The sequence below is a fragment of the Porites lutea genome, chromosome 9, assembly GCF_958299795.1.
Source record: "Porites lutea chromosome 9, jaPorLute2.1, whole genome shotgun sequence".
Lineage (NCBI taxonomy): Eukaryota > Metazoa > Cnidaria > Anthozoa > Scleractinia > Poritidae > Porites > Porites lutea.
This window is the reverse complement of record NC_133209.1, coordinates 3,037,010-3,049,174: the sequence shown is the minus strand read 5'-3', so window position 1 is coordinate 3,049,174 and position 12,165 is coordinate 3,037,010. Positions and strand designations below refer to the sequence as shown.

The following is a 12,165-nucleotide window of genomic DNA, read 5'->3' as shown; positions in this document are numbered from 1 at the left end:
TAAAATACATGTAGTTTTCACTCATCCGATCAATTGCACACTGGGACCTCCGCTAAATGACATCATCTAAGAGACAATTTGATTGGATTAGACCCACCAACCAATCAGATCTTCTGTTGTGTATGGCACGGAAGTGTCAAAATGGCGGACGAGCTGCCTGAAGATTTCGACGTTATCGTTTTGGGAACAGGTACACAGTATTTAATTTAACGCTGTAGATGATATGAGAGAGTTTGATGTTAACTTTTTATTCCCGAGATCTTACTGGCAGATGCTGGAATAAAATGTAAAGAGAAAATCGGTGAAATATTAAAATAATATTGGTACAAAATGCATGGATGTAAATCAATGCTCCTTTCATGTGTCACAGTCTTATCGTAGCTGTCTTTAAAGCGCTTTTGCATTCTTTCCCGATGAAAGGTTTCCCTGAATCTGTTGTGGCAGCTGCATTATCAAGAATTGGTATGAAAGTTCTCCATTTAGACAGGTCAGTTAATACGTAAATTCGTTAATGTTTAATCGCTAGTTCCGTACATTTGCACATTTAAGCTTATACTGATCTTCCAAGATTCTTGTTATAGGAATGATTATTACTCTGATCAATGGGTAACATTCACGTTTGAAAGTTTGCTGAAATGGATCGAGCTAAATCAGGTGGGTAATTATAATGCAACCGGTGAATCGAATGGGGATCTCTCTCAAATAATTAAAATTCCAACCCTGGCTATTCTTGCTTTCGTTATTTCCTATTTTAAGGTGTTTATACCCCTGGTCTAGCTGGTAAATGGTATTCTTTTCTATATCGAAATTCCCAAATGTTTTCATGAAAAATGATAGTTAAATGCCAGTTTCAAAAGTGGACCACCTAAACCAGAAGTGATGGGAAGTTGTTCCATCCGTAGCCTGTGTCACATATATATCAGCGTGCAAAGAAAGTTGTGTCGGATAGCCTGGGGCTAGTGGATTTTGCTATTGGGCAAGTGATTTTTGTTCTTAACTTGCCCAAAGGGCAAATTACAGAAGGATTGTAATCAATCCTGCTAATCAAAAAGGGTTTTGGGGCTAGTTTAAATGACTTGTGGGCTAGTACATGCTAGCTACAACTTGCCCGAATGGCAGGCTGCAAAACTGACTTTCTTTGCACCCTGTATATATATATATATAATCCTTGGTTAGTAATGTGTGCAAAGCAGTGTCAAGATCAGAGTTTAGTTTCATCTGTGGTGTAGGCTTTGCGAATTATTGTACTTAAGGGCAAAGGCTAAGGTCCATGCACTCTTGATGAAGGAAATGTTATTTGACAATGATGTAGCTCTGACCGCGCATAGAGAGAAGGGTATTGAGCAGCAGATCAACCAGTTTGCACATGCCTATGGAGAGTTTGGGTTCATTACAGTTGAACCTCCCATAAGCGACCACCCAAAATGCAAAGAGTTAGTAGTCGCTGATGGGAGGTTTTCGTTTAAAGGAATCGAACCATGTGGGGAGGAAGGGCATGGGCACATCCTTACTTTATGGAAGATATTTCTAAGTAACACCATGTGTAGTTCCATGTTGTTACTAAAGTTCTTTATGTATTCTAAGTAGCATAGTGGGCACAGCGAACATAGAGATCAGACAATGCGTCAAGTGGTCACTTACAATAGGTTAAAAACAATGGAAGATTATTAAACTTTCAGGCACAATAAGTGGTCGTGGTCGCGTACAGGAGGTGGTTGTTTACTAGAGGTTCCAACAGTTACTGTTACTGTAAGGCTTTGACTGGGAAAGTTTTGGTGTTTTGCATAGGCGGTCGCTTATGGGAGGTGGTTGCTTACAAAGATGGTCACACATGGAGGTTCAATTGTATCAGCATTAAGAAAACCGCCATCATTGGTCAGGACATGTGTGCACTTCCATCAATCAGCATCAATAGCTTAGTGCTTGAAGTCACTGATAACTTCACGTTACTGGGCTCTACTATTACCAGCAAGTAACTTCTCCCTTGATTAGTTCACCAGCTAGTACCTTGCTGTTTCAGAAAGAAGCAAGTGTGGCAAGAAAAAGCAGAACCAACTGTTAAGGGACAGAAGACTACATAAGAGGCAAAGGCAGCCGTGATTTCTTAGTGTTCAACCCTCCCTGAATCATGTTTCTAAACTTTGAGATTCACCTTGTGACAACCACCTGTTTTTATTTTTAAAATAAGGTTGATTGCAAGGAAGCCGCAAATGAACAAGAGGAGACTGGTGCAAAGCCCGATGAAGAACCAAAGCTGGAGGCTGGTACGCACTCAATTCCAATCCCCAGCCACTCAAGTGAAATTAGTAATGTAGTGGTCAAGTCATTCTTTAGGTTAGTGTTGATTTATTAAATAAGGGGTGTTGGGGAGAAGTAACTTCCAATAAACTTTTAGATTTTCTTTCAAGTTGCCCTCTGCTCTGTTTGCTTGTAACCTAAAGGTAGAAATATTTGACTTGAGATCATGGGCCAACCCTAAACCTAACCCTAACTTTTTACCGTGAACCAGTGAAAGGGTAAAAAAGAGGTTTCTATTACTGTCCTTGACACTTAGCCAAGGACACAAAAGAAATCACTGAATAGAGACATATCCTTATCCCTGTCTTAAGGGGGTGTTTACCTGAGAAAACTCGCACCGGCGTGAGTTTCATACCGGGATGACTTTTTGATTTTGCATCGCGTTTACATGATGACTGGGTCATTTCATATCTCGTTATTTGAAGGTACACTTCATGTTGTTAAAATACACGTGCGATTCAAAATCGCAAACGTTACGCATGCGCTACCCATTCCAGTCTACCGGCAGACCGATTTCACACCGAAACGGGTACGGTGGTTGTTTCGCGTTTACATAATACCGCTGCGAGAATTTGTACCGGAGTGAAATTCTCACCCCGGTATAAGAACCAGGGTGAACTCACGCCGGGGTGACTCTTGCCAACATGACATTTTGTGGTGGTATCATGTAAACAAATATAGAGCTATGAGAGGGAACCGGAGTGAACTCGCTCTGGCGCGAAAGTCGCCCCAGTGTCGTGTAAACACCCCCTAAGTCTATTTTTTCAGACAGGTAAGAAAGTGGCAGATAAACAGTGCATTTATTTTGGTGTGATGTATTCTCATTTTTTTCATTTTTTCAGTAAGAAACTGCCACAACAAGATACAGTAGATCCACAAGTCACAAACCAGGAAGTAAAAGGTACAGATGCTCTTAAGCCCACAGTTGTTTCCTCTCAGCTTCAGGAACATAAAGAATCCAGTGAAACTGGGAAATCAGATGCAGCTATCAAAATTGAAACATCACAAGATGCTAGAGCCCCAACAGACTCAAATGCTGAAGAGAGCAATGCATCATCAAGAGCCTTAGAGGGCTCAGAGGAAGGAAAATCATATGACCAGTCAGAAACAGTGAATGAGACTGTAGCAAGTGCTGAGAGTGGTGTCAATGAGGTGCCAGAGGTAGAAAATAAAGTTGCAGTACCTACTGAAGTAGGTTCAGGAGACCTGCCAGAAATTCCTTTTGTACTACCACCAAGAGAAAGACATGAAACAAAGCCTCCCATTAGTGTAAACATGAGTTATGATGATTTAAAGCCCTATTGGAGACGATTTAATATCGACGTAGCTCCTAAAGTTCTCTTCTCCAGAGGGCCACTCGTGGAAGCTTTGATTTCAGCAAATATCAGTCATTATGCAGAATTTAAATCTGTCACCAGGATATTGACGTACATGGATGGAAAAGTTGAGGAAGTACCATGCTCTAGAGCTGACGTCTTCAGCAGCAGTGTGATATCCATTGTGGAGAAAAGAATGCTTATGAAATTCTTAACTTTCTGCCTTGACTTTGAACAACAAAAAGATCAGTATGAGGGTTATGAAGACCGACCCTATGCTGAATTTCTGCAGTCTCGTAGGTTGACCCCTAACTTGCAGCACTTTATAATCCATGCCATAGCAATGGTCAAACTAGAAACGCCAACTCTGCAAGGTCTCAAAGCAACACAAGGTTTTCTTCAGTCGCTGGGACGATATGGAAACACACCTTTTATTTGGCCACTCTATGGTGCCGGAGAAATGCCGCAAGCGTTTTGTAGAATGTGTGCAGTGTTCGGTGGATTATATTGCCTCAGAAGAGATGCATCAGGCATCACAATCAACAATGCAAACAATGAATGCACAGGAGTAATCTCAAACAATCAGCTACTGAAATGTAAACAGCTTATACTCGGACATTCCTATGTGCCAAAACGTTTCAGAAAGGATTGTGAACAGTTTGTTTCTCGAGCAGTATTTATAACTTGCAGTTCTCTCAAACCGTCTGAAGAGGAGTTTATCTCTGTCCTCTCTGTGCCACCTTCAGTACCTGGAGGAGAACCTGTGAGAGTTATAGAGTTGGGCCCAACCACTATGGCTTGTCCCAAGGGCCTTTATGTTGTCCATTTAGTTTGCCAAGGGTCTTCTTCAGCAAAGGATGACTTGGAAGCAACAGCAGAGAAACTGTTCTATTTTCCCTCTGAAGGTGAGATCAACATTATGATAGGATTTGTTAGCTACAGATGTGGGAAATGATGCTAAAAAATATGATAGAAACTTGATGTCATTCACAACACAAGCAAATCGTGACGTATTACTACCCAGATATGGGTAGTGCTTCTGATTGGTCATACCACAATGGAAATTTCCTTCAACCAATCAGAAGCACTACCCAGATCTAGGTAGTGACACGTCATCAGTATGGAATTTCTACACTCGTTCCTCAGACGTTGTTTCACAGGGGAACCAATGGCGGCATCACGAAATGTCGGCTTTTTTCTCAGGCTACTGAATTTGTAATACTATTCATTGATGTACGTAAGTGCTGTGATTCACATAACCTATTAAATTTTTGTTATTAAACACTGTGTCCCAACAGGTGTTATGACAAGTGACAAGCCAACAGCATTATGGTCGTTATATTTTAACCAAGCAACTCCTGATCCCACATGCTTTACTGACCTACCGTCAAATGTCCATGCTCTCTTGCTGCCTGGAAACACGTTAGGATTTGGAGAAGCACTGCAACAGGTACTTTCCGCCTTTTCTCTTTAAATCCGTCCAGTTCTTATCCCAGCCAGCGAGGTTGCAAACAGTGACGTTACAATAAGGGATCGGGACAAGACGAGAGAAAACAATAAGAGACTGCTCGCAATCTCGTATGTGAAAGGGTCGGGAAATCTGTTTTTTAATTTTTACTGGTAATGCTACCTGGTGATTTCATTTGCATCAACTTCGTGACAGATTTTTTTTAATTCTCCCTTAACAGGCAAAACAAGTGTTTGAAAAAATTTGTCCTGATGAAGAGTTTCTTCAAGCAGTTCCAAATCCTGAAGATATTATACTTGATGACTTCTTACAAGATGGGAATCAAAATGCCGAGGCCGAGCCTGAAGGTGAAGCACAGGCTGATGCTGTGGTGCAAGAAAGTACAGAGGAAGAGTCTTCATCAGCAGCGATGGTGGAGGAGCAGGATTGTGTAACCAGCGAAGGTGCTGATGGGCGAGGCGAAGGAGATGCAGGTGTTAAAGACGAGGGTCCTGCTTCGGGTGCATCTCAGGAACAAAGGGAAGATGATCAGGAAAGCAAACAATCCCGCAATGAATGAAGCTGTCAATCATTCCACTGAATGACGCTGTCAGTCAATAGCAGTGACTGTGCCTCAAGATTCGAAGGTTGAAGTGAATCTGTAGCCAAATTGCTTCAGCTCACCGTTCGTTTCTTCTATTTGCCAAAAAGTCATTTCTCAATTTGACAGTTTGGTCAATCACTTGATTTTGTAACTGATGTCTGAAATAATACTTCAACTAAAGCTCATTTTACGATTCACAGGAAAATGAGGATATACAGGAGAAACTAGAGGATGATGTTTCAGCTGAATTCACACTTTTTATGTTGTCACTGTAGCGAAACAGATGCGCAGCGGCAAGACTTAATAGCGAAATGATTTCATGGTTGTCACTGTACTCGTCCAGTGAGACTGATTACATAACTCTGTTTAATAACCTGAAAGGTTTAAAGACTGATTTACTATGGATGAATTCTTATGGTGTGACTATTCGATTGAAACATTTTTCTGTTTCTATGTTAATACGATAAAATGTGCAGGATAAAAAAGATATTCCTCGGGAAACAAATCCTTGTAATTGCCTTGTAGTAGGTAGCTTATGGGCGGACCCACTGGCGAACGTAGAACAGTTAGTTAACTCATTTATCTCGTTAACAGTTGTATTGCTGGTCAGAATACTGACGAAGGAAACCGGTCGTTTCGATACAAACTCAAGCAGTGAAATTGCGCAAAAATTTTGATCACTTTAAGTAAAGTTTGTAATTGAACAAGAAAAATATTTTGGGTGAATATTCGTTGTTCTTTAAGCTAACTACGTGAAACTATCTACACCTCGAAGGAATTAGCTTGTATCGAAACGACCGATAACCCTAGCGAAAGTGCAGAAACCTCAGAGCAAAGGCCATGTGTAGCTCCATCGAGCACGTACACAGCGTAATTGCATCTCAAATTTTTTGTTTTTCTGATTTCGCGGTTTTTCGCGTCCACAAAACTAATTTTTGATGTCACTTATAAACAGTTTCTGCTTTTTTACCGACGCTTGACCAACTCAAAGTAATCTCGGTCAATTAGACAAACTGTGAACCAACCCTAATAGGTCATAGCACATGGTTGTTGACCAATCAAATCAGCGACGCTAACAAATTAATATCAGTTGAATTAAGATGCTCGGAACAATAACAAGCAAAACGTAGGTACAATTTAGTACAAATAGAACTGAAAATCAATGGTTTAAGGGAAAATATTGTCATTGATAGTGATGAAGCCAGTTTTTTTTTTTTTTACGTTTACTAAATGAAATAAACTACATCTCGTAGATATTAGCATCGTTATTAAGAATAATTACATTTTCCACTGCTAACACTGCTGGTAGTCTGGAGGACTGTGGAAGTCACAAATATCCATCTAAGACCCTGTTTACATGGAGTGGGGAACCCCGGTCCAGTGGGGTAGGTTTCTTTTGTTTTGTGTCCCCCAGAGCGTGAAAACAAAAGAAACCAACCCCACTAGACCGGGGTCCCCCACTCCATGTAAACAGGCCCTAAATAGTCCCAATGCAAAATTTCAGAAAATTGTGCTGGATTAATATTCTTTTGTTTAAAATAAGATTAGCCTGCGGACTAGCCTCGTTCTTCAATACAAAATTCAAAAGAAAACATTATCTCAGGGGAGGCAAGTCAGGCTAATTTTAATTTTAACAAAAGAATATTAATACAGCAGCAATTTTTGCGTTGGGTCTATTGAGGTCTATTGATAATAGTACGACATTCTCTTCTGCCGCTTTGAGGAACACGGGAAAACCCTCGGGATAAGGCTGCCCTCGGGCGATGTTCAGTCAGTATCGACTCGCGTGTGATCAAGCAAACGTTCGTTCATGTCTTTTACTTCTATACTTTAGAAACACCGCCGTTGTGCCTAATGGGGAAGCCCTTACTTAGCCTTTCATCCCTAGGAGACCTGGAAAGGGCACTACCCTTTTTTAACCCAAAAGGATACAACTGACTCCCAGCTGTGTACAGGCCGAATGGTCCTTAACGGGAGTACTTCCTTCCTCCCCTCGTAAATGGTTTTCTCTCTCTATATAAGGTTTACTTAAAAACCCATCAAACGGCCATAAATCGGCCCGTGGACTACACAGGAGAGACATAAGACACATTTTAAGTTAGATAAGCTTTTTTTATGGAAATCCTTTCATTTTCGTAGGTTACAGAAACGATGGGTTTTTTCCCTTACAAGTCATATTTCCATTGTATTTCGAATGTTACGCAACAATGCCGATGCTGATATTTCGAGCTTGGGATACCTGTGTTTAAACACCTGAACAGTGCCCTTACATTTGTACAGTTCATTGTCTACAGTCAGTACAGCTAGCAAGCTGACAGAGGAAAAAGCAAATTGCGCTGGCTGCTGCAACAAACCAGAAACAGACGGCTCACATCCTTTACGTGCTAAACTTCAGATACCCACTTCATCACTATTGCCTCGCGTTGCATAACTAAACGGCCCATTGTGTTGTTGTTTTTTTTGGTCCTCTAAGCGTTCCAACACGTGGGGGATTATTCTGGAGTTACTCCCCTTTCCTGTCATCGTTAGACCCGTTTGATAGAGAAATCATATGCCGACCGAAAGCTCCTAAAATTTCACAGTACAAAAAAGAACGCCTATCAATTAGGGGTAGTCACGCGATCGTTACTCCTTTGTGTTAGTCCTATTCGCAGTGTACTTGGGCTTGCAAATTCTGACCATACTTGATGTGCTGTTTTGTATATAAGTTTCCTTGAAATTTTCACATGATTTCAGCGTGGAAGAGTTTTCTGTAGTTCAAGTTACCGCTCGCGTGCAACACAAGGCACGTGACTTGGCATAAACTTTGAGTCCTAGACAAACAAAATGTCAAGATATTAACAAGATATTAGGAGCGATATTTGGCCGGCAAGAAAACAGGCTTCCCCTGCGGTTTTTGCATCCAAATGGAGGAGGAATAAGACAGGATTGTTTTGAATAAACATGTTGGAATTTTCTTTGTGCGGTCTGGATGTTCCGGTTATGTAATAGGTGTTTATATATTTGCATAACAGCTCCATATTTGGTAAAAATGGAGGCGTCGTCCAACGTCATCCGTTCTAACACAAAAATATATTTCATCAGCCGATAAAAGCCAAGGGGATATTTATTCCGTTAACAAAATTACCGGCTTGTAAGCCAGTTTTATTTCAGTGCTATACTTAGGATGAGTCGATCAAAGGGGCAACACTCTACTTTGGTTCATTTTGTTGGTGGTGGTTTAGGAGGTTCTTTCGGTGCGTTTGTAACATGTCCACTGGAAGTTATTCAGACCCGACTTCAATCCTCTGCCTTTCATTGTCAACGAACTGCTGCCAAAATGCGTACGGCCAAGAAATTATCATCAACTGGCCCGTCTGTGAATTTCAGTACAGCCAGTGTAGCCGATACCAAGATAAACATTGCTGCGAATCGCTTCAAAGGAATTATTTCCTATGGCAGATATATGGTCAAACACGAAGGGTTCCTATCGCTGTACAAAGGTCTTGGTCCCACGTTGGTTGGCGTCACTCCATCAAGAGCGATTTACTTTGCTTTCTATTCCAAAACAAAGGACTTTCTGAATAAATCTGGCAGGCTTACCCCCGACTCTTCGCCCGTACATATGATTTCAGCCGCAATTGCGTCCTTTGTAAACCACACTATCACTAACCCCCTATGGTTCGTCAAGACTCGACTCCAGTTGGACCACAGAGAAGCAAGACGGGTCAGCGCTTTCCAAATTGTCCGGGATGCGTATAGCACCGAAGGGATACGAGCTTTTTATCGAGGACTTTCTGCGTCATATGTGGGGATTTCTGAAACAGTCGTTCACTTTACGATCTACGAGAAAGTGAAAGCAAGACTGATTAAACTTCAGCGAAAGACTAAGGAAGATTTCAATGTTTTTGAGTGCATGCTGGCCGCCGGAGTTTCAAAATCTATTGCGGCAAGTCTTTGCTATCCTCATGAAGTCGCGCGCACCCGGCTTCGTCAACAAGACAGCGAATTTCTTGGGAAACACAAGTACAGATCGTTTCTTCAAACACTGAAAACTGTTTTGAAAGAAGAGGGATGGAGGGGATTATATGGCGGGTTAGGAACTCACTTACTACGTCAAGTTCCTAACACAGCGATTATGTTTTTCACTTATGAGGGTGTAGTGCATCTCTTGGAATCTGGAAACGCGTAAAAAATTGTTCAATAGCTAGTTTAAGCTTTAAGCTTGTTAATAATCAATCACTGCCGATAGTACCAAGACTATTATAGCGTGGGCCATTTAGCGGGGTAATTTATAACACGAATCATTTTCCATCCTATTGGCAGAAGAAATCAAACTAGTAATTACCGGTAGCTCAAAAAAGCGAAGTACGGTTATTTTGCTTTACATCGGGTTGCTCCTAAAAATCTTTCTTGTTTCTTCTTCATTTTTATTTTTGTTTTGATTCTTCTCTAGTTCTATAGGCACACTTCAGCAAGTTCTTTGTAATGGAAATTTTTTTGCATGTTTAAACTATATGAGGTTGTTGTTAGGGTTCAATGGTTGCCACTGGTCCCTGTAGGTGCTGTTACCATCAACATTGACAAATTTCACTGGGAAGTAAATGTAGTACTCACTTTTCAGGAATGGCAGTTGGATTATACTGAGTGACTTATTTTGACGAAGTCCTTTTTGTCTCATTTGGTAACACAAATGTTGCTGGATTATTCTGCATGACAAGAAAAAACATATAAACAAACATCAAACTCATTAAATATGGTAATCAACATTTCTTTGGGCTGTTTTAATTGGAAGGGAAAAAACCCTTTCAGTTATTCAGTGGTTTCAGTGGTCATTTTAACCAGTTTTTTCCTGCCCGTGGTAATTAAGCACCCTTTATAGTACTTGCCAACTTTTTCATTAAAAAAAAAAAAAATTGGGGATTTTTATCCCTATCCTCTACTGCAAGTGTTCCCATATACTGGAGGGATGGGGGGTACTTCCAGAAAAATTGGGTGGGGGTGTGCGGCACACTTCCTGAAACCCTTACCCTATTTCAGACCGAAATCTGTGATTTTCCCTACCCTATTTCAGAGCTGACCATTAAATCAATACCCTATTTCAGACCTGCCTTGGTCAGACCAATGTTAAAGGCAATGTTTATACGCTTTTATTAAGTAGGATGCAAAACTGTAGAAAGGTTTGAGCTTAAAATTCCACACCATAAAGCAGGTTGCATAATGCACTGTTATAAATACAGAATAGAGTACACAAACCATACCCTATTTCAGACCATAATGTTCAAAATAATATCAATACCCTATTTCAGACCAAAACGACTTACAAACCATACCCTTTGGCACTGCACATATCTATATAGCCTATGTAAGGGAGTAGCCCCCCCCCCAGGTCCCACACAGGCATAAAAAAGTGCTCTTGCCTGCACAAAACCACTTTCTTCATAAGCTGTAAGATTTTTGCTGTTGTTCTCAATGTTTCTGAACATTGTCAAAGATGTTTAAAGAAATAATGTTCCCGTAACATGTGAAAGCTGTGGAAAATGTTGCATTTGAAAAAAGGCGAGAAAATCTAAAGAGAAAGTTATTTATTAACGGAGTCCAATAGACTGACTTTTGGCACAAACATTTGGGATTTTGTATTTGAAACATGGGCAAATCAACTGGTACTGTAGTCGGAAATTAAAACACAAGAGTTTTATCTAATCAATAACTTGAGAGATTTATATTATTGTTCTGAAACTTGAATGTGAGATTTGTACATTAATTGATCGGAGTCAGCAGCTATAATGTAGTGTTATTAAAATAATTGTTTTTCTTTGAGGATGTCCATAGATCTTGAATATTTATTTATTCATAGTTACTAAGAAAATATAAAAACCACATAATGTGGATAGGTTTTACCATAATTTTTTTTGTTATTTTCACATTGAAAGTGTTGTTTATATTTTTGTTGTTGTTGAGTTAATGTGCAAGTCAAAATTGATTCTGATGGATTTAATAGTGGACTTGCCAGTCACAATAAAAGCTGAACAATTAAAACTTCCAAACCATTTCTCTTGTAGTTTTTTCACACCTTATTGAAATGTGTAAAAAAATATTTGCTTAAAAGCTTGATAAAAGTAATATTTTGTGTACTAAATTAAGCATTTACAGAGGGAGATTTGAGATGTCCAAGGTGGAGAGTATTTTGAAAGTGGGTTTTGTACTTGTGTCAAACACAGAGGTCTTTTTAAGCCTCTTCCAGGTATTCAATAAGTGACAAAAAAATAGTCCATTTTTAAGTGGCTACTAGCTACCATTTGGATATATTTCATGACTCAGAGGCAATGGTTCTTTCTGTAGGTACTGAGGCACAGATTACGTACAACAAAAGAAACAATATAACCAAACAATAAAGTCCTCAAGAGAAAGAGCTTTATTGTTTGAATTCTTTGATTCTTTGGTACCTGCAGAAAGACCTGAGGCTTATATGCAAGTAAGGGGATATTTTGAGAAAAATTTTTGAGGGATAATCATGAGTT

The 12,165-nt window shown here is 40.0% G+C and overlaps 1 protein-coding gene and 1 pseudogene across 1 annotated transcript; both read left to right on the top strand.

Annotated features, from left to right (window-relative positions):
* Positions 1-130: 130 nt before the first annotated feature.
* Positions 131-5,707, top strand: LOC140948475 (rab proteins geranylgeranyltransferase component A 1-like). Its single transcript, XM_073397718.1, has 7 exons — positions 131-190; positions 421-487; positions 582-654; positions 2,189-2,334; positions 3,141-4,519; positions 4,913-5,064; positions 5,303-5,707. Exons 1-7 carry the CDS (start codon positions 142-144, stop codon positions 5,639-5,641), a joined length of 2,205 nt encoding a protein of 734 aa, XP_073253819.1. The 5' UTR covers positions 131-141; the 3' UTR covers positions 5,642-5,707.
* Positions 5,708-8,781: 3,074 nt separating this feature from the next.
* LOC140947887 (solute carrier family 25 member 36-A pseudogene) lies at positions 8,782-11,767 on the top strand (annotated as a pseudogene).
* Positions 11,768-12,165: the final 398 nt, after the last annotated feature.